This window comes from Chelmon rostratus, chromosome 13 (genome assembly GCF_017976325.1).
Source record: "Chelmon rostratus isolate fCheRos1 chromosome 13, fCheRos1.pri, whole genome shotgun sequence".
Classification (NCBI taxonomy): domain Eukaryota; kingdom Metazoa; phylum Chordata; class Actinopteri; order Chaetodontiformes; family Chaetodontidae; genus Chelmon; species Chelmon rostratus.
Genome location: NC_055670.1, coordinates 14,765,919 through 14,788,710, shown reverse-complemented (window position 1 = coordinate 14,788,710; position 22,792 = coordinate 14,765,919). Strand labels below are relative to the sequence as shown.

The 22,792-nt window shown below is 45.8% G+C and overlaps 1 protein-coding gene across 1 annotated transcript in view; it reads left to right on the top strand.

Moving 5' to 3' along the window:
* Positions 1-22,792, top strand: part of myo10l3 (myosin X, like 3) — a 56,090-nt gene that overhangs the window by 28,507 nt on the left and 4,791 nt on the right. Inside the window, exons 12-34 of the mRNA XM_041951086.1 lie at positions 535-681; positions 1,419-1,519; positions 1,865-1,931; positions 2,544-2,636; positions 4,510-4,578; positions 7,013-7,095; positions 7,185-7,293; positions 8,168-8,248; positions 10,123-10,247; positions 10,465-10,579; positions 13,600-13,706; positions 15,508-15,915; positions 15,999-16,029; positions 16,146-16,976; positions 18,364-18,487; positions 18,832-19,075; positions 19,193-19,288; positions 19,495-19,588; positions 21,279-21,334; positions 21,423-21,565; positions 21,661-21,855; positions 21,966-22,123; positions 22,532-22,655. Of these exons, the coding sequence (XP_041807020.1) occupies positions 535-681; positions 1,419-1,519; positions 1,865-1,931; positions 2,544-2,636; positions 4,510-4,578; positions 7,013-7,095; positions 7,185-7,293; positions 8,168-8,248; positions 10,123-10,247; positions 10,465-10,579; positions 13,600-13,706; positions 15,508-15,915; positions 15,999-16,029; positions 16,146-16,976; positions 18,364-18,487; positions 18,832-19,075; positions 19,193-19,288; positions 19,495-19,588; positions 21,279-21,334; positions 21,423-21,565; positions 21,661-21,855; positions 21,966-22,123; positions 22,532-22,655 (3,601 nt within the window). The remainder of the gene's footprint in view (positions 1-534; positions 682-1,418; positions 1,520-1,864; positions 1,932-2,543; positions 2,637-4,509; positions 4,579-7,012; positions 7,096-7,184; positions 7,294-8,167; positions 8,249-10,122; positions 10,248-10,464; positions 10,580-13,599; positions 13,707-15,507; positions 15,916-15,998; positions 16,030-16,145; positions 16,977-18,363; positions 18,488-18,831; positions 19,076-19,192; positions 19,289-19,494; positions 19,589-21,278; positions 21,335-21,422; positions 21,566-21,660; positions 21,856-21,965; positions 22,124-22,531; positions 22,656-22,792) is intronic.

Below are 22,792 nucleotides of genomic sequence, written 5' to 3'. Positions count from 1 at the left end.
ATAAAATGCATAAAATACCTCTGTCAATTTGACTTTTGTGTCTCTGTGGGAGGTGAGACGAAGCAGCGTAGGTGTCATTTCCTTGTTCGGGATTTCAAAAACCAGAGACAATCCTCTACGAATGCACGTTTATACATTACTTTGATTTGCCTTTGTATTCAGTGGATTTTTGAAGTACAATAAATGCCGCATGCGGTGCGTCACTCTGAAGATATGCAGGCGATAAACAATGCTGTCTGTTGTGAAAACACACATTGTCTTACCTGCTGCCTGCAGACAGTCGCTGACATAACACACCTTTGTCTCCAAAACGCTATTTGTTTTATAGAGGCCTCACACACCCCATCAGTGAAACAATCAAACATGGCATGTTTTTAACAGCGTTAACCACCGTCCGACTGAACTGATGACATGTGTATGGTGATATGTTGTATGTTGTGTTGAGTGTACAGTCTGCAAAGTTTCCTCTCTCTTATTATTCATGCCTGACTTGGCATCCAGGCTAACTCGTGTCCTTTGTCCTGATTTCTGCAGGCCGTGGACTCGCGAGACTCGGTTTCCATGGCTCTTTATTCTCAGTGTTTCTCCTGGATCATCATGAGGATCAACCAGAAGATCAAAGGGAAAGACAACTTCAAGTCCATCGGCATCCTCGACATCTTCGGCTTTGAGAACTTCGAGGTGAAAGTTCACTCGTCTCGTTTTAAGCAAGAAAATCGAAATCCTTGCTGAAAACTCATTTCTCACTCAGCTTCTTGTTATGAGTAAAGAGACAGCTTTAGTTCAAACATATTTTACATGAGAGATTTTGAGTATTTTCTTTTCCTGCTTCTGTGCACCAGATCTACAAACACGTCAGTCAGATGCTCTGATGAAATCTGATGCTGCGCAGGTTTTGATTGCGCGCCACCTTTTTCAACTTTAATAACTGGATTCAGCAACATTTGGCATGATCAAACCACATGACATAGTCCTGATGAAGCAGGTTGAAATTGTTATTTAAGACTTTAAATCATTTAGTGAAGTGAGATCAACTTTTAAGCATTTTAAGTCATGATTCTTCATGGCTTGTCAATAAGCACATTATTTGGTATGAAGAACTGATCAGAGATCTTCTTTCTCAGCGTCCTCCTCCACCTCAAAAATGTGTTTTGCTTGTTGCTACTTCATTTGTATGTTTGACCTTTGCTGTGCAGAATGACATATGTGCAGATTTTCTCACACTGATCTGCTTAAAACTTCCTCCGTGCTCACCTCGAGTCAGTTTAACACATGGATGTAGCAGCAGGAGTTTGTAACATCAGAACTGTGGTCTCATACGCAACTTATCTGGAGTTTTCAGTGAAATAGAGGTATCTTATCTAGTAGCTAAGCGACAAAACTGATGGTCTTGAAATCATGTTCCTTCCTTCCTGTAGGTGAACCGGTTTGAGCAGTTTAATATCAACTACGCCAACGAGAAACTCCAGGAGTATTTCAACAAGCACATCTTCTCGCTGGAGCAGCTGGAGTACAACAGGTAAAGACGTCTAAAGTGTGTAAACAGCTAGAGATGAACATTTTGAGAGTTTTAGGCCCTTATGCTGGTGGATGAATTGCAAGTAGAACAAGACTTTTCATGTGCTGGAGGCAGACAGGGCTGGGGATGGGGGTCGGGCCTCCTCATGGCAATACAGGCAAACTGCCAGAGGTTTGCAGTTGGCTCAGTTTCTCCCCCAGACAGTTGTTTTCTTGTATAATGGGCCAGGAGCTTGGACATGGCTCATTTCATCACATGTCCACGCGGGACAATACGGCCATTGTATCTTCCTAGTTGTTTATATTTGTGCATATACATGGTGTGTGTGTGTCTTTGTCCTCACAGGGAGGGGATCCAGTGGGAGGCCATAGACTGGATGGATAACGCAGAGTGTCTGGATCTCATAGAAAAGGTAACAGACAGTCGATCAGACCCCGAGAGAGCACAGTCACCATGAGGATCGACCGCTAACCGCCAGCCAGAGCGTGCCGACCCAGGATCCACACTGTGCTTACATTGACCTCCATCTCCCACTCTATTATTATATAGTCTCATTTTGCATGTTGTATGCACAGTAATGTACACCAGCCAGCGGTTGGAGGTACGGTTGAAGTGAAGGATCAAGATACTTGGTGTTATTGTATCACTGTAGTTATAATGATGGTTAAAACTGAGCTCTGGCAGAGGAGGGGGGCTTGTGCTTAAAAGGTCAAAATCACGAACCCAGAGAGTGCAGGGGAAGCAGGAAGACAACACTACAAACATTTTATCCCAACACGTATGATTCCTGTCTGTGTGCATCTTTAGAAATGTGAAACAAGGTGTTGCCAAACATCGTGCCTGCTCCGTGAACCCCCTTTTTCTACATAAAAGAGAAAACTGAATGAATTACTATGCTGTTTCCTGGATGCATTGTTATAATAAAAGCTGCCAGATGTGGCCCAATGGGATTATAACTAGTTCCATCATGACTGCGGTGTGTCTCACCCTCTCTGCTCCTCTTGTCTGTCTGTCTCCCCTTTAGAAACTGGGCATGTTGGCTCTTATCAATGAGGAGAGTCGCTTCCCCAAAGGCACGGACTACACCCTTCTGGAGAAACTGCACAGCCGACACGCAGTGAGTCCACACGCACACACATATAAACATCTTTCACATGTGCAGCAGTGCATACATACCGTACCCCTCCCAGGGAGCCCCTCACAAAGACATAAAAATGACCTATATCCCTCCACCAAAGCGCCTTAACCCCGGGTGAAGAAATGCCTTCACCACCCACCAGCTCACACAGCCTCAAAGAGTTAAACCTCCCTCGGGTTGCCTCTGGTGCAGCACTGAACGTCTGTCTGTGCGGCACTCGTACACGCCCCCGAGCCGCTCTCACATGCAAGCACAACAATGCTGAAATGTGATCAGCCATTCTCCAGCATTGTGCGCAGGAAAAAAGAGTGTCCTCAGAAAACCCAGCAGGGCTTTCTATGACTGATGGTAAAAACAGGAGGGTCACGAAGCGAGAACTGCCTGACCCCTCTCAGAGGTGTCCGCCTTCACGGCTGAAGCATGTGTCGAGTTTAAACTTTGTGGTCGAGGGGTAGCTGTGTCGCCTCACGGGGTGGAGTTCAGAGCCAACATCGTCAGCCGAGTATTTGATTAGCTGATTGACAGAAAACTAATCATATTGAATTATGAATCATAACTTAGAAAAGATCCCTGGTTCGATCCCGCCTGGGATCTTTCTGTGTGGAGTTTGCATGTTCTCCCTGTGCAGCGTGGGTTCTCACCGGGTTCTCCGGCTTCCTCCCACAGTCCAAAAACATGCTGAGGTTAATTGATAACTCTAAATTGTCCATAGGTGTGAATGAGCGGTGTGTGTGGTTGTTTGTCTGTATATGTAGCCCTGTGGTAGGCTGGCGACCTGCCCAGGGTGTCCCCTGCCTTCGCCCGAGACCAGCCCCCCCGTGATCCTGCAAAGGATTCAGCGGTGTATAGATAATGGATGGAACTTATAAAAGGGAAAATGTTTGAGCTTCTCAAATGTGATTTACTTGAATTGTTTGTAAAATTTAGTCAAATCAACAGTTATGGAAACTGACTCAATACCAAAGTAAAATCAAAGCAACCTCACCAAACAGAACTGTAAATTAAATAGAAGACAAAAAGGGAAAAAAACACCTCTCTATGTTTGTTTATAGTGCTAAATACAACAGGGTCATCTCTACAATGCTGCTGAGTGCAAGGAAGGTATCAAAAAGCAATAAACCAACTCACATTTATTTTGCCTCAAGGTCACTGCCATTAAAAAAAACGCTGGAAAGGCGCCCTCCTGGATGTTTGTATGTTAGATAAAACATGATGAAGCGCCCTGTACATAGCCCGGTATGCAAGAAAACGCCATGAAGTGCCCTTTAGGCTACACTTCTAGCGTCTTGAAGTGTGCACTTCCAGTGGAGAAAAATGTAATGTCAATTTGCCATATTATTTTTGACTATATTATATTTGTTACTCTATGTGTGACCTGAAATGGCTGCTGAACTTTCCTCTCAGAAAATCTAGCACAATGCCTTCTGGAGTGCATTTCCAGTGGAGTAAACATGATAAAATGCCATTCAGGATGCACTTTTAATGGAGAAAAGTCCGGTGTGTTGCCCTACATGCTAGAAGAGGCTTTTGAACTGTTTCACCATGAATGCATCACGACTTTCCCTGTGCTCATGCCTCACCATGTGCAGCCGGTGCTCTTTTTATTTTCTTGCCCCTCACAATCTGCCGCTGCGCAAGATTGTGCAGAAGAAGTTTATTGAAAAAATAGCTTGAAAGGCTTATTTGATAATGACTCGTCAGCTGCAGCCCGAGATGTGTTGCTGACCTTTCAGCTGCCCTCTGAACTCTTGGAAGGCTCGTTGTGAAATGTACTCTGCTTAATTCGATTAGTGCTAACTATGAGGACATGAACAGCATTTCAGTCAGCGGTCTCTCTGTCTTTTCTCCTCAGACAAACCCATATTATGTGAAGCCCAGAGTGAACGACCACCAGTTTGGCATCAAGCACTATGCTGGAGAGGTAATTAAGAGCACACACACACACACAGACAGACACACAGAGATACAGTGCAAATCCAGGTTCACCTTCCTCCCTGACTAAGAGGTCGGGGAAGTGAGGTAGTTGTTGGATGGGCTGCAAGATCGTCTTTGCCAAAATCTGCTACAGGATGTTGATGCCGCGCCCCTCCTCCGCTATCTTTTTCCCTGAGTCAGGAGAAACTGCAGCACCGTCATCCTCTCGCTCCTTGGCTGACACGATGGCGGCGATCGCGCCTGACGGAAGTGTAGAGGAAGGCGAAATACGTGAGGGGAAGATGCACAAATGGAGAGAGTGGACAGGGCGGGAGGGGAGGGATGTGTCGGGGGGAGAGCAGAAAGATTCGCCTTGATAAAGAATGGCCTCATGGAGCCAGGCTCAGACAAGGTCTCTTCAGTGTGAATGTGGCAGCACAGTCACAAGCCTGGCATGGATGTCTATGGTAATGACCAGAGAGGACAGGCAGGCCGGCCAGTTGTTCTCTCTCTCTCTCTCTCTCTCTCTCTCTCTCTCTCTCTCTCTCTCTCTCTCTCTGGAGAGTTGAGTCGCCTCTCTGAAAGCTCCTTCTGTTATCTGAGTTCAGGGAGAGAAATAGTAGCATCCTCCTAGATTTGATTATCCATGCGGTGCCAGGGAACGAAGCCTTTTTAAATTAAGTCTCTCCTCGTCAGACGTGAACTTTAACAAGAGTCAAAAAAAACACGCTTTGTGAGCTGGGGCGAAATCTAAAATTTATGTGGAACTTTTGCAAACGCAGCGTTGCAGATTTAATTTCTGTGGATTCAGCGTTTACTGCATGCATGATTAGTGCATCACTCCTCTTGATAAACTCATTTCTCTGCATCCTAGTTAACTGAACCTGAAACTGTCAGGCACAGAGAGCCTTTTGTGTGAGTCTTTTTCCCAATGACAGAGGAATGGAGTGTAATTAGTGTGTCTGTGATTTATAAATACATGCGTCGTCAAGTTTGGATCTCATGGCTCCCGTGAGGCTCAAAGCTTGGGAATGGGGGATGGGGGGGTTTGTTATTGGATTCTAGTACACACACACACAGCTGTGAACACAAGCTCACACACACACGTACACAAATGTGCACATGATTAGATTAAAGTGTGCATTTTAATATTATTTCCATGCATTTCCCAGCTTAAAGTTTTGCATATACACTTTTATGTTCGCTACCCGGAGGCTAGCGCGCGAACATGTGCCCGTACACACACAAAAAACAACCTCAGAGTGCATGACTGTGGGTCAGGGCGAGTGGAGGAATGCCGTGTTGCTAAGACGAAGGCTGAACGGAGCTCAACAGGTGACTAAAGTAACACGCAGGCGCTCTTCAGATGCGGAGAGGCCCGCCCCCTCCTCGCCTTTGTTCACACCGAGCACTCAAACACACATTTCCATTCCCCACTCATGTCCCACTCTGTGCACATATGATCTGAAAACGTTTATCACCCAGTCTGAGCCTTCAGAAGATAAATATAGTGCATGTGAATATGGAAAAATTAGCTTTATTTCCATGCTGGGTTGACATTCAATCTCTCAGCATTTAAAGTAAGGGTCTATAATGACACCTTCACTACAAAAAAATCAGTAAAATAAAGGAAATATTACTTAAAATAAGCAAAATTATCCACGAATAGATAATGAACATTTCACTTACCAAGATTTTTAAAACAAGTAAAAATATCTAGTCTCAAGTTACATCTGGATAAAAAGATATTCTGACTTCAACATGCAGTTTTGTACTTGTCAGTGTTGATCTAGCAGCTTTATAAATTCTGGAAATTCTAGTTTCAAGCATTAAGTTGAACCAGCAGTAAAATCTCAGTAAGTTAAGTACATTATAACACCTTATTAAGGTAATTACGGACAATGAAGCCTTAAACAAGTGAAACGCTCTAACATTAAAAACTGCCCGGTAAGAAGATTTATCTGTCCAGACAAGAAACATATTCATTGCCTTGATTTAAAACATTTGATCTTCCTTCGATTTCCCTTTTTCACAGTTTGTGTACAAATGGTTTTATTTTAAATCATGTATTTTATTTCATATCTTCCTTTACATTACAATAGCAGGTATCCCAGACAACAAAAATCCAACTGTAAATAGGTGTGACTGTGTATTATTTTGATCTCTTCACTATATATTCAGCTCAGAGGATATTAACCACTGACTTTTAGGACTGGACCTGTTCTGTTGCTTAATAGAATATTCGGATTATGTTTGGATAATGTTGCAAATCCCTCTGTGGCAAATTGCAAGTTCATTACTTCTGCTCACATATTTGCACAATGCACAAATCATATATAGTTTCCTTCACTTCTTCTTTTGTTGTATTTGTTATTTGAAATAATTCTTTGTTTCTTGTGCTGCTGTAACATCTGGTCTTTGTTTGATCTCTGCTGCTGTAGGTGCTGTACGACGTGCGTGGGATCCTGGAGAAGAACCGGGACACCTTCAGAGACGACATCTTGTTTATTCTCAAAGACAGCAGGTAAACATGTCACGCTGGTAACGTCACACACACCTGTATGATTCCGTTCACACGCAAATTTTCACCCGCTCTGTGCCGTGTGCCTGCAGGCTCGACTTCATCTACGACCTCTTCGAGCGCGTCGGCAGCAGAAACGGAGATGAGACCCTAAAGATGGGCACGGCCCGGCGCAAGCCCACCGTCAGCTCTCAGTTCAGGGTGAGACCGAAGCTTCCACGATCTGACCATCTGATCCCAGTTCAGCGCTCATGATTGGAAGATCATACCCTCACACAGACGGCCAATTGTCTCCCATGTGCCGCTGCATATGATGATCACTTAACCCTTCACATTTGGCTCTTTTCCTCGGCGTGATGAGTGTGAGCGCGGGGGCGCAGAGAAGAAAGAGGATAGAAGTCACGGGGAGACGGAGGGAGAAGGAGAATGCAGTCAGTGTATTTGATCTGATGGGTGATGGGATGTATGAAATATGTGGTTGTGGCAGTGGAGGGGGTGCAGTGGAGGGCTTAGCTTAGCATGTCCTAACTGCAGCGTGGAGAGAAGGAGCAGGGGAGGATTTGGCAGGCTGCCCTGGCTTACAGTTCCTAAAGCCAGGGGATTAGGGTTGATGGCTGGGCAGAGAGGGGCCAACCAGGGGCCAATCACGCTCAGCTCTGCCAGGCCAGGCCTCGCTGGAGACAGACTGTCTGAGGCGGCGAGGAGAGCGAGGCTGACATAGCCTGCGAGGTTCAAGGGTCCTCCGAGTGTGTGTTAAGTGCCTGCGTGTGGGTGTGTTTAGGTAAATACAGACAGAGCAAAGCCCTGTAAGAGATGGAAAGTAACAACTTGCATTTAATCTGAACTTTTTGATGCACACTTTTGCTTATCTAACATTTTTAATTTCAGTGTTTGTACATTGTTTTATTGGTACTTTATCTTAAGCTTAAGCAGGGTCTCTAAAAGTCAGTGGTGGAAAGTAACTGAGTACTGCACATTTACTTGAGTATAATTTTGATTTATTGATATATTTGGACTGAAGAGCCAGCGTCTCTGCAGTCTTGATCTTAATCCTCTTGTTGCTGATCTGTTTCAGGACTCCCTTCATTCCCTGATGGCCACACTAAGTGCCTCCAACCCCTTTTTTGTACGCTGCATCAAACCAAACATGGACAAGGTAGGTCATGCAAATTTCATTGCACCAAAAAAAAAAAAAAAATGTCAGGAAGCCCTGCCAGGTCTTGTCAAGGTCAGCGCCTGCAAAGTTAAACCTCCTTGGTGCTATTCATAGCTCCCATTTCTCAGAGCTAATATTTAGTCTCATTACCGCAAAGTCATAGATTTCTATGGAAAAGAATAGTTCCTTTTCCACTTGAAAGGGAACTATTCTTTTTGTTTTTGCTGCAAATTGAATGAGTAATACACTGATGCTGCGCGCCTGCTTTGGCTCTCATTGTGCTGCCTCAAATAAAAGGGCTGTGAACCAGCACATTCCTACCACTTTATCCCCTTTACCAGAGGTCAGAGGTCACTGCTGGCCACTCCAGCTGCAGCGGCTTGGCTGATGCTCCGCTGATCTGGCTGCATCACTGGAATGCCAAGATAAGACCACAGCGCTGTGGCTGAGGTGCAGCCGGGGCGTTTATTTACAAGGCCTCCTTTCCTCCACTAATCTTAACCTCATATCTGCAAACCCTTTCAAAATCTGCACTTATCCGAATGTATTGGATACTGGATAGTTAGAGTATTGGTTATGTTCCTTATTCTCCGTGTGAGAGAGTGAATTGGCTGCTCTGTAATCTAGTGACACTCTTTCTGCTACTGATACTTATTAAAGTGCACAGTGCGGTGATTGTCTCCTTCTCTCAGCTCCTTACCTCCCACTCCCGATGCGTCATTCCCCACCTTCTCGCTTACTTATTACCATGGAAACTGCACCGTCTTCCTCTCACCTTCTTCCTCTCTACCTGCCGCCTTCTCTCCATCTCTCTCTCCCTTGCTGGTTCTGCCTCACGTTCACCTGGTCGAGATGGAACAAGCCTGTAAATCCTGCAGAATGACAGGATTGTGTGCGCGATCCTCACGGGATTGCATGCATGCACACACACACACACACACACACACACACACACACACACACACACTCACACACTCGCACACAGGGTATTTGTGTGATTTACATGCACACACTCTCCTCGGAAAAAATGTCACCGAGGGAAGGGTCAGCTTGTTTTCACTCAGACAAGTCCGCATGCCGTACCTCTTTCAGCTGCCTAAATCCTCTGCTAAAGAGCAGAGTTCAGAGCTCCGAGGGGGATGCACCTTTACGAGTGTGTGTTTAATTACGACCACAAACACATGCAAGTGCCTTTTGTATGTGTAAGCGTGTCTGTTTCCATGCATTAGCCTGTAATTAGACCGACACATTTGGGGAATGCTGTGGTCCTGTGCGGGGCTTATCCAGCGCCGTGTGCCCTCCTGGTGACAATAGCCTTCGTGTGGTCCCTCTGAGCGATCGGGCCGCATGTGTGGAGGTGTGAGGCGGCAGATGTCACAGATCTTTCTGATAAGCAAGGCCTGAGGATCATTGGTAACACGGAGCTGTGAACAATGCAGCTGATTATTCCAGAAAGAGAGGTCTGCCTGGTTGGCAAGGTCTTGCCCAACGCTGTTCAGGTTTCTCTCTGATGGCGTGTTTTCTTTTCAGTAACCTGATTGTTAATGTAAAATGATAGCACTCACCACGGTAATTTACCTTTTAGTTCAAGTTTAACTTGACTCAGCAGTAAGATCTTTTGAATTAGGTGTGTGGGCTCAACAGTGGAGGATTGTATGTGCCTGCAGTGTTTAGCTGCCCCATAACTTCCTCTGAAAGATAATCACCAAAACATCAATTTTGCAGAATAAAGCCTTTATGCGGGTCAACTTCCAATGCACAGCTGCTGCTGCTGGAAAGCGACATAATCAAGTAAACATAGAGCTGTTAGTGTTAGTGATCAAACATTTTGGTGTTTGTAGTCTTCATGTTGTTTCGTTGTTTGTCATCTACAGAAGGCCAACCAGTTTGATCCTGATGTGGTCCTGAACCAGCTGAGATACTCTGGCATGCTGGAAACCGTCAAGATCCGCAGGGCTGGATTCCCTGTCCGTAGAACCTTTATGGACTTCTACAGCAGGTCAGCAAAATGCCAAACAGATACTGTGCACGTCAAGGCTGAATCATTTTGCACAATGGAAAGAAAACCAGCCGGCCAAATAACAGAAATCAACTACTCACATGCTAAAAAAAAAGATAAATAAGGAATTTTGTCCTCTACTTTGCAGTTTATCTAAATGTATTTCGGTGTGTTTGTGTGTATGCGCGCGCGTGTGTGTGTGTGTATGTGTCCACAGGTACAAGATGATCCTGAAGAACAAAATCCAGTCAGACGATGAGAAGCTGAGCTGCTCAGAGCTTCTCACACTTCATGATAAAGCCAAGAAAGAGTGGCAACTGGGGAAGACAAAGGTGGAGCGCGCGCACACACACACACACACACACACACACACACACACACACACACACACACACACATACACACACACACACACACACACACACACACACACATGCCCAAACTTGTTTTTGTCACTCAGGAATCACTTAAGCATGACTTACATTCATGCCCTGGATACTCACAGTAACCATAACCACTGCCCCATCCTAGCCCCAACCCTTAACATAACTTTCAAGCTTATCCCTAACATTATCCAAAAACAAAGTCTTAACCCTGAAATTTTAGGTTTTACTTTGTGGGAACCTGTTTTCTGTCTCCGAAATGGAAGGTGATTACCCACAATGCAACTGTTTGAACATATTTTATCCCCACAATGTTATTAATACAAGTACAAACACACACACACACACACACACACACATACACAGACTACAGCTGGACAGGCTGAGGGATCAGGTGAATCACTGTTTTTTCTCCTATTTTTCTAAATATGCTGGATACGGGCGATGAGTCTGCAGGAAATCATGATGCACTGGCTCAGTCTGGTGTCTTCTGAGACTGATTCTTTCTCAAGAAGTCAAGCTGCTGTCATTCCCGAGCTGTTAATGTGTGCCACAGCTTGGCCGGCCCCAGCTGTGACTCATGTCCCAAAGATTTTTCTGGCCGGTTGTGGTCAATCTACTGCTCTCCTGTTGACAACCACACAGTTACATGGCTACTCCTAAAAACCCTGACACCAACAACTGTTACTGTAACTGCAGCCCAGCGCGTGGGCTTGCAGTAATCCCGAGGCAGCCTTACTGTAGCTGGAAGAGTGTTAGCCTCTTGACACTCACCGATTTAATAAACTGAACTCCCGGCGAGCGATTTGGAGGCGGTGATGAAGTGCTGCAGAGGTTAGAGGAAAGCCACATCTCATGCGTTCGTCTTCAGAGAAGTTAGCTCGATCTGTTGCAACTCTTTGTGATTTTTATCTTTCCCCTCTCTGTGCCTCATTCGCTCCTCTTCTCTCTCTGCCTCGTAATTTCAAACAATCATCAACTAACCCTCGCAAAGCCCCCTCTCTCTCTTTCTTTCTCTGCACTCTCATTGAATGATTAACCTTTAATGATTTGTTTGATCCGGCCAGCAAAACCTCTTTGCTCCGTGTTGAACTCAGCACAGTCTCAGCAGCAGAAAGGGGATATAAATAAAACAGTTTTATGGGCTTTCTTAAATATCAACTAAATCCACATTTGTCCCACTGTGACATCCTGCTCTAAGTTGTGGTTCCTTGGTGGCCGTTAGATCGCCAAGACGTTTCAAAGTTGTTGGGTCCCTTTTGGACAGTTTTGTTGTAATACCCCGTTTGGCTGGCACACTATGAATAGCATCAGCTGCACACATGGCATGCTGAAATATACGTCAAGACCAAAAATGTTTGATGTGGACCACACGTCGGTTCATAATAAACATATAACCGATGCATAACCACTAACGCGCGCATGCCGATGTGTATTAAAGCTGTCACACATGCACACAGTTTGTCTGGAGGCCGAGTGCATCACTGAGTTCAGAGAGAGAAATCATTTTACCTCTGTGTGGGTGAAACTTTATTATACATCCAGGGTCAGCTCTTTGACCTCTGGCTGACTCTGCTGATGATTGCTCCACCTTTACACTTATATATATATATATATATATATATGTGTGTGTGTGTGTGTGTGTGTGCGTATATATATATATATATATACGCACACACACACACACATGCAGAATAAGTATATATGATGTGTTTTATATTTACATAGAGCAAGAAGGAGAAAGGAGGCGACTGTTTAGTGTTCAGTGTGGCTGAATCTGTGTCAGATTTTGTGTGTTTTTGACGGCAGCGTAATATTTTTGGGCTCAGGGAAATGTAGTGTGGGTTGTGGGAAGGGGGCTGAGAGACAGAAGGGGGCTACGCTTCCTTTGGAGAAACAATCTGTGTGTAATTATATACGTGCTGATTGTGTGCAGAGGAAGTGTGTGCCCAGAATTAGGGGCTTGGGTGACGTTGCTCGGATTGTGTGTGTGTGTGTGTGTGTTTGCAAGCCATTTGTTTTACAGACGAGGGAAGGATGTGGACGAAGTGGAAGCTTCCTTCTCTCACAGGCTTTACAGAGGCAGGCAGGGCTGCAGCTGTGGGATCCTTTGATTAGTGGAACATCTGGGACACACACACACACACACACGGTCACTCAAAGGTCTCTCCCCCTTGCAGAAGCAGTTGATCCGAAAGGCTAGCAACAGATATTGCATTATCACATAAACCCAGATATGCAGCTGGCTGGTTCTCCCAGCCTGCTCACATGGTCAGACAGACCAAATCTGATTATGTTTAATAGTGTCACGTCGCTCTGTATGTTCATGTCTCGTTTAAGGTTAGGAGGAGGTGTAGGCTGTCAAACGTCCCACAGAGACTGTTCCAACTTTGAAAAAAAGTCTCCAGGAGTGAGGGAAGGGTTAACTAAACTCTTTCTCCTTCCTTCATGAGAGCAAGGAGGGGTGTGGCTTTCTATCTGGACACCAGCCACCATCCCTCCCCCTCATCCCTCCATCCCTCTCCCCTCCCCTCCCTCTCGTTGCCTCTCTGCCTGTGCACGTCAGTCGAGCTACCAACGCAGCAGCAGCAGCAGCAGCGGCGGCGGCGGCAGCTCAGGAAGGACGCCTAAACACAATGAGGCTCTGCAGCAGCGGCATTAGCAGCAACACTGCAGTCTCTGTGCCAGTTTTCCCCACTGCTCTGCTCTGCAGTCAGGGCGAGTGGCTAGCCTGCTAGCCTCAGCTGCACCACAGCTTCCTCTGCAGTGGGCACAGGCTGCTGCCAACAGACAACAGGGGCCCTTCACATCTCTGTGGGCCCTCTTTTGCAGCCTTACCAAGAAGAGGAACTAACCCATCCCGTTTCCTTCCACCATCCACCCCCCCTACCCCACCCCCCAACCTCCCTCTCTGTGTCTCTCTCTGTCTCTGTCACTCCCTGTCGGCCGTGGCGCTGCTCGTCCCGCAGGTGTTCTTGAAGGAGGCCCTGGAGCAAAGGCTGGAGAAGGAGAGGGAAGAGGTGCGGCGCAGGGCTGGCATGGTGATCCGCGCCCACATCCTCAGCTATGTGGCAAGGTGAGTGGTGGAGTGTGGAGGTGGGGTGGAGGGCTGAGTGGCAGCGACAGTTGTCAGTGTTTGTTTTGTAATAGAGGTGTACAGCCTCTGTGTGTGTGTGTGTGTGTGTGTGTGTGTGTGTGTTTGGGGAGGGCTTGGATTATGTGCATATGTGCATGCCTTTGCACACGTGTTTACCTTTTTGTCTGTGTGTGTGTGTGTGGGTGTGTGTGGGTGTGTGTGTGTGTGTTATGTGGGTTCACACACAGTATCAGTGCATGTCGCTTTACAGATTCTCAAGTACATTAAAGGTGTACGGTTTACTCAGCTCATAGGTGAAATATGTATGAACCTCTTCAAACTTGCTGACTCGTTGGTGGTTTGCTTATTACAGACTCATGCATTGTTCAGATCTACTGAACTTTTACAGAAAATTCTAGTCCCAGAGTTTCCAAAGATGCCAAATATGTCCACAAAATACAAAGTTCTTGCACTCCACACAGGTGTGCAAATCATAAACTCAGATTTCAAAAGAATGTATAAAACCCTGCACTGTGGATCACTTGCACTCACTTTGTTAATGATGTTTCAGTCCTGAGTCCCTCATCAAGTACAGTGTTCTCAAATAACGTTTTGTTTTGAAAGTCTGAGGAACAGAACATCGTTAATGTGTGATGGATCGCGTGCAGGTTTCTTTCGCAGTTGGAGGAATGTGTATAAAATGATGCCTAGACATCTAGAGTATTTCCATATGATATAATAATATATGTACACACAAGTCTTTAGACTGAATGTTTCAGACACTGAGGAAAAAGATCATTTTAACAACCGTAAAGCAACTTATGAAGTTAAAAAAGGGAGGAACTGGAAGTTTTTTGATGATTACAATGTCTCAAGCACTGTACTCAAGCGAATATATTTTGAAAAGACAGTGTGATCTGGAGTGATGTGCACGTCACGCCCCTCAGTTGGACAGACATAGTTATATGCGGGCATGAACAAGACTTATTTTGTTGCTACACTATCAGCAGTACAGTTGATGTTTTTATTTGCTGAATAAATGTCAGCCTTTTCAGCCTGAGCAGCAAGTTTTTTTCACTGCTCTGCCTGTCAGACAGGACATCCATCACCGTGGTCGTTTAAAAAACCTGCACATGCAGACACCCCGAGGCATTTACCATAATGTAGCTGTGCTCCACCTGCGTGCTGCAGTATGTAAGGTCACATACAGTCCTCTGAAAGGCTCCGTTGGGAGAGTATAATGGGACTGATGACAGCGTCCAGGTTGCGAGTTCCCATCCCTTCAGAGGCGCTCCTACTAAAGACAGAAGCTCGGGAAGTTCCCTAAAGACACAAGTCAAGCCTTTGTCTTATTCTGTGTAACATTATCTCTGTCCTGAGACCAGTCAGAGGCCATGGAGTGATTACTGTGGAGACAAGGCCAGAATAAGGGTCAGAGAGTCACAGCAGTGTGTGTGGTCCTTTGCAAGTCACGTGTGTTTGTGTGTGCGTGTGTTTATACGTGTGTGTGTTCAATGCATGCGCAGTGGGTGGGTGATGGGGCTTAGTCACAGGGCTAAACAGAGCAGCCCACACGGCCACAATGGAACAGCACAAGCTCATCATGCTCCAAACATTGCGCAGTTCACAATGCACAGGCTTTTTTACCAGCGTGTTTATTTAAACAGAGAACGCCAGCGGGCTGCGCAAAAGGCACAAATATGTCTGTGGTGACACACAATGTTCTCAGATAATGTTGGATTAGATACGGGGCCGTGCTGGGATGCTGACTGCCAATGTGTGCGTTTGATTTACTCATCAGGAAACAGTACAAGAGAGTTTTGTCCAGCGTCGTCACCATCCAGAAGAACTACCGCGCTCACTTCTGGAGACGCGCCTTCCTGCGCCTGCGCGTGGCCTCCATCATCCTGCAGAAGCACCACAGAGGCCAGCTGGGCCGAGCCCTCTACCGCCAGCTCCAGGGGGAGAAACAGAAGCGAGAGGAGGAGGAGAGGAGGCGCGTAGAGGAGGAGAGGAGGAGGATGGAGGAGGAGAGAAGGCAACTGGAGGAGGAGGAGAGGAAGAGGCAGGAGGAGGAGAGGCAGCGGCGGGTGGATGAGGAGATGAGGAGGAGGGAGGAGGAGGAGGAGTTCATGAGGAAGGAAGAGCTGAGATTGATGAAGGAGAAGGAGGAGGAGCAGAAAATGGCAGCTAAAGCAGAGGAGAAGAGGTAGAGTAATTACCATTTTGTGATGAAGATGTAGATGCGTTTATTAATATCAGTAATAAAAATGTTTTTTATCTTGTTTTTAGGAACTCGCTGGTAAATGGCGTTTCTCAGAAGGTAAATCTTTTTCAATTAACTGTAAAAACATAAACACACAGCAGCAACAAATATTATTCACATAACAAACCCCATCATAAGTGTTTAAAAATGTCTCTCCTTGAACTCCTCCATAGAAGGAGCTGTCCCAAACTCTGTCCTACAGTCACACCTCCGAAGAGGAGAGCCGTCAGATGGAGGAGATCCTGCGGCTGGAGAGGGAGATCGAGCGCCTGCAGAAGCAGCAGGAGGACGGCGTCTCTCACCTCGGAGATGTCTCCCGGGAGGAGCTGCGCCAAATGAGGGACGCTGAGATCTACAGACTGGAGAAGGAAGCCTCCCGTGTGGCGACAGAGTTTCTGGAGCTCCTGGACTTTGGCGGTTTAGAGCCATCCCTCTCGAGTGAGGAGAACCTGCACGACCCGACTGAATCCACCGCCCCTCTGGCCGAGGAGGAGGTGGACGAGGGCTTCCACGCCGATGATGAGTGCATTCCTTTGCCTGACTTCCCTCCTCCGGCTGTGGTTCCTCTGGACAAGGAGGTTTTCCAAAGTATTCCCCCTCCTCCACCTGCCTTTGCAGGAGGACTAATGGACACCCCTTCCTCAGCCTCCTCCCCAGCACTGGCAAAGCTCTGCCCACTTACCCCCAACGGACTGAGTAGCGCCGCTCCTCACACAGACTCCCAAACCTCCAGACCTCCTCCTCCTCCTGCTGTAGTCACTAATGGAGAAAGGCAGCCATGCCAGAGGGCCAGCAGGGGGTCAGACTTTGAGCCTGTGAGCGAGGTGCCGTCCCACTCAAACCTGCCAGACACGGAGTCGGACTACGACCAGGAGGAGTTTGAGGAGGCTCATGGGAGCTCAGGGGCTAGCATCAATGACGGCCATATCACAGATGAGGAGGTGTTACGAAAATCTTCCTGCACCCAGAACAGCCTGGACTCCTTCAGAGGCAGCTCAGACTCGGTGAGAACAAAGGGGCCAAGGACACGCATGTATAAGGATATTATTTAAAATGGATATTAACACCATCCCAAAAAAGATTCTGTCCACACAACCACTGTTTTACAAAATGTCTCCGTACACATAGGAACACAAAAATGATTAGAAAACAAGCATGCCAGGCCAGTAGGTGGCGATAAAGTCTACATCTGCGATATGTCAAACACAAGAGAAGAACTTTCTGAGCCTGTCATATTGCTTATTTTCTTTGGTGGTAGTAACTCAAAAACACAAACAATAGCAGCTAATTGTTTGTTTGACTGAAGTTATTAAACGCCTTTCCGGCACACAGGCTAGCGGTGCTAACCAAACGTAAACTAACCAGTCGTCCGCCATTGTTGTTGCCTCAGATGTGTGCTTATTTCACAAAGCAACAGTGGGCATGCGTGAATTGACATCATCATTTCCCAAACACATTGTTTGCACATACAGATACTAAGAAACTGCTGTTCGAAATCTCTGTTAGTGACTTAAAACACTTTTCCTTCCCAAACGCAGAGGAAAATGTTTTGCAAAATATCCGTATACGTGCGGCCATTTGCGCCTGCAAATGCTACAGATCTGATCCAGATGGGTAATCCACTGGAGTCCCATTAGAGGGGCGAGTGGTAGTAGATTTAGTCAATGCAGCCAGAACAGACATTCTTCTTAGAAAAACTGGATATTATGTCAAAGAAAGTGAAAAATTCTGACTTTTTAAAGTAAGTTTTGCCCTCAAATTGTACCCAGACATGAAAGTTGCTGCATTTTCCATTTCCGTGTCAGATCAAACTTAAGCCATTGTTCACACATACACTGGCACACGCCTAGATTTCCTCCGGGTATATTATTCTTCCCACGCATTGACTCAACACCTGAACTGCATACCCAATACCCAGTGTGCACATGTGCGAGCCTGAATCGTCTCTGAACATATCAAGAGGCTCAGCTCATGTTAGGATCACAGTGAAACACTGTTCCAGTTATTTGTTTTGGCTCAGCTGATGAGCATGTGAATCTATTCCCAGATACTGTGAGTCAGGCAGAGAGCTCAGACACTGTCAGATCAGCAAAATGTCAAAGGGAAAGGAGGGACCGTGTGTGTGTGCGTATGTGGGTGTGTATATACCAGTTTTATGGCGATGTTGACATCATAGTAACAACAAGGTCAGACAGATTTTGGGCACTGATTTAAATACTGAAATTGCAAAATCTGCCTTCTTGACTCCGACTCCTGTCATCTACGGGAACCCTAACCTCGTCTTTCTTGAAACTGAATTACCGAAGTGTAGGTTTTAATATTTAAACAGGCGGTACGCTTGTAGCTCATAATAAATTGCTTAGAAAATCATAAATGCTGTTTGTGTTTCAGTTCATTGACAGCGATGAGGACAACAATGGCTATGTGGACACAGATGAGGAAGTTTCCAATGGGAGAGTGAATCTGCTGAATGGCAGTGGGCCTCCATACTTCCACGGCTACCTCTACATGAAGAGTGAGTCGTTTCACCGAATTGCTGGCCGGCAGCCACGCAGCTGATTTATGTGCAGCTGAACCCAGATTGTGTGGTTGTCTCGTCAGTTATAGAAATGTCAAACAGGCTTTCTTTGTCTCTTTCTTGTTTGCTTTCTTTTATTTAGGTCTGCTCTCACTGTATATTTTTGTTAAATGTAGTTTATTGTTTGTTTTTCATGTATTGTGTGCTTTGTTTCCAGAGGATGCATGTATATGTGTGTGAATGTGTGTGGGTGTCATTCTCATTCTGAGATCGCACTTGAAACAACACAAACAAACAGCCTTTCTCCCTCCCTCGGCCCTCTGCGCCTCCCCCTCTCTCAGGTGGGCTCATGATCCCGTGGCGTCGTCGCTGGTGCGTCCTGAAGGACGAGACCTTCATGTGGTTTCGGGCCAAGCAGGACTCCGTCAAATCCGGCTGGCTTTACAAGAAAGGAGGAGGCATGTCCACCTTGTCTCGGCGCAACTGGAAGATGCGCTGGTTCGTCCTGCGGGAGTCGAAGCTCATGTACTTTGAGAACGACAGCGAAGAGAAGCTGAAAGGAACTATCGATGTCCGCACAGCAAAGTACGGGTTCAAAATCATGGTTTTCTTTGCTTTTGTTCTGTTACATTAGGGGTCTGATTATTGTTACTCAAAAGAAATGGTTCACTAAGTTTTGGTGCACTCTGGGTCTCTCTGTAGGGAGATTGTGGACAATCATGAGAAGGAAAATGCACTGAATATTGTGACCGAGGAGAGGACCTACCACATCTATGCAGAGTCTCCAGAAGATGCCAGGTGACTTATTTCCACATATTCTACAGAAATAATCAACTAACAGTGGCTGCTTTGTAGGTGGTGTTTCAATCTGTCAGCATCCTCCTGTAACAGTGATGTGTGGAGACAAAGTTCCCCCTTGTGGTCACCAGAGGAAGTTCATGGTGTAATTTTCAGTTGCGTGTTTGCTGACTTTTACTTTCTGAACTCCCTCTGACCCCATCCAGCGGTTGGTTCAATGTGCTGAGTCGGGTCCACAGCGCCAGTCCGGAGCAGCTCATGGAGATGCACCACGAACAGGCCAACCCAAAGAATGCAGTGGTTAGTGCTGTTTTACCTCTCTGCTGCCTGGGCCCCGGCCTCAACTCCATTTTTCAGCAGTAATGATGGAGCGTGTGACTGAATCAGATGAAGTATGATGGTCCAAATTTGGGTCATATAGTAATTTAAGATGAAGAAGCAGAATACACACACTGGTGTATCTTTGTTCATTTTTATGGATGTTAAATAGTTGCATTGTAGTTTATAGCATGTGCAGGCTTAGACATTAAATAAGGCAGAAAAAATAGAAGAAGCTAACAAATAAGTACAGCAGGGGTCGGCGATATGTCCTAGAATTTATATTGTGGCATTTATTTGGTTCTTTACGGTGACAGTGTTATATCACTGTATCACTCATGTAAGGCGAGAAAAAAATGATTGCAGCCAACAAAAGAGAAACTGGCGTGTGCAGCTCAAAATGTTAGCTTCATGTTACCGGAGTCGCGTTATAGTGAGGACAATAGTAGCTCGTGGATGTAACTCCAGTTCTATGAGAACGTGAGTAGCCCTATACCTGCATGTTATCACTTTTATCACGGTAATCACAGTATTGCAGAATCCATGTTGTGGCAGAGCCTGACACTGGCGATAGTAACAAAAACAGTATATCACCCACCCCTAACAAACAGTACAGTTAACATATTACTATTTCTATAAATGCCCCCCAGGGAAGTCCCTGGGTCAGTATGCTTCAAATAAAGATCCAAAAACGACAAATCCGGCAAACGTGCCCCCCTTATGCAGCAGTTGCTCATGTGTGGGGAGGTGGCTGAACTGGCCGGAACTGAACTACTGTCTCAAGCTTTTTTTTCACACTTTTACTTCCTTCCCTTTTCATCTGTGTGGACAGGGGCAACACCCTGGATACACTCGAGGAGAGACTGTAAAAAGTTGTGCCATTATCCGTATTTGCGTCCTCCTCATTGCGCCTCTCACACGTTTTGCCCAGCTTTACACACATTTGCCCTCAGACTCAAGTTGCATACCAGCATACCATGGCCAACAACCCCAACTCCCTCTGGAAGCCCTTCTCCGTTTCACTCCAACCCTCAAGGATCCAGTTTGCCAAATGTGCCTGTTTCTATATCTCCTTGTAAGCTTTTTTTTAGCAATGTTTTTTTTTTTAGCAATTTTCCCCCTCCCCACAACCCACTTCTCCAGACCCTTCCCCATAACACAAAAACAAGACATTACACTAACGAGAATGTATAACCAACAAAAGACAAAATGTGTTGTAAAAAACACACACAGCAGTATCAAAATAAATATACAAACAAAAACAAGAAATACATAAAAAAATATGTCTGCTCTCAATGCATGTTTCGTCTCAAAGGTGATATTTATGTATACCAGTTTTTAAGCAACTGTAGGATTGTCGCCTTATGTCGGGGCATCTCCAACATTTGCATTTCTGAGGATGCTGTTTTATGACTTAATTAGTAAGATAGCAGAAGAGAGACGACGGGGGGAGGGAGGTGGGGAATGACATGCAGTAAAGGAAGCGACCAGGGATGTTCCAGTTCATGGTTCAAACCTTAAATCACGCTTTCAGAATAAAACTGCTTACTGGTGTTCACTCTGACAGGTTAAGTTATTTTGGTTATGAGAAAAAGCCATCAAAGAAGATATTTGCAAATGGGGCAAACAGCTAATAGCATTATTTCAATTCACCCCTCTTTCCTCTGTCCAGGGCACACTCGATGTCGGCTTGATTGATTCTGTTTGTGCATCAGACAACCCCGACAGGTGAGGAGCGGCTGGTAAAACTAAAAGATGCATTTAAAATGCAGCCTATGTGCACACTATGACAACATCTTTGGGGTGTGTTTCGCAGACCAAACTCGTTCGTGATCATCACGGCTAACCGGGTGATCCACTGCAACACAGACACGCCCGAGGAGATGCACCACTGGATCGGCCTGCTGCAGAAATCCAAGGGCGACTCCAGGGTCGACGGGCAGGAGTTCTTAGTCAGAGGTCAGTCAGCTGAGACACACACTCATTGATTCATGTATGCAGTCAGATACACAAGGATTAACAATAAAAAATAATGTTTATTTATTCTGCCTCAGGCTGGCTACATAAAGAGATGAAGTCGGGAGCCAAAAGCACTTCTCTGAAGCTGAAGAAGCGCTGGTTTGTTCTCACCACTAACTCTCTGGACTATTACAAGTCGTCGGAGCGCAGCGCCTCCAAACTGGGAACTCTGGTCCTCAACAGTCTCTGCTCTGTGGTGCAGCCAGATGAGAAGGTCTTCAAGGACACTGGTCAGTTCCCGATAAACCTTACCTGCAGTCATCTAGAGTTTAATCTGCGAATTTGTCTTTGTAGGGAAGAGTTATTTTGGTTCTGATCGCTGTCTGCCTTGTTCACTCAGGCTACTGGAATATAATCGTCCATGGACGTAAACACTCTTACCGTCTTTACACCAAAATGCTGAATGAAGCCATGCGGTGGGCGAATGCCATACAGGGAGCGATAGACAGCAAAGTTCCCATCGAAACGCCAACACAGCAACTCATCAGGGACATCAAGGTATTAAAGGACCTCTCTCTCTCCTGTTGTTGGAGCTTGGTTGCTAATGCTAATTAGCACAAATAATCCTGCATTAACATGCGAGCACTGGTATTATTTTAACTCCACTTCTTTTCAGTCATGCAAACCTTTGGCAGGGACACACACTGTAGTGAAGTGAGGTACTCACAAAGTGTGTGCCGTGATCTCCTTTAAGTCTTTTTCACTTGCTTCAAAACACTTATGCTTACCTATTTTCCTGACATAGTGTTTCCTAGCTTTGCTGCCGTGATAATATTCATCACTGCTGTTTCCAAACCGACTTGATGATCTCACTTAAACACAACTTCCGCCTGTTTGACCTCTATTTGATCGCAACTCGTGACCACTTTACTTTAAGATGAGTGATCCAGCTGTCTGTCTTTCCAGGAGAGCAGTTTGAATGTGGAGGCTGTGGAGCAGACGTACTGGAGGAACCCCATCCTGAGATACACCCAGCATCCTTTGCACTCCCCTCTTCTACCTCTGCCCTATGGAGATGTCAGCATCCACTGTGAGTGTTCAAGCTATCGCTGTTCACTTTTCCTGACCCTGACCAAATTAGATACTGCATTTTGCATTGTTGGGTATAACACATTACAAGTAGTAGTAGTCGGTGCGTCACAAAATACATTACTGTGCATTATAAAA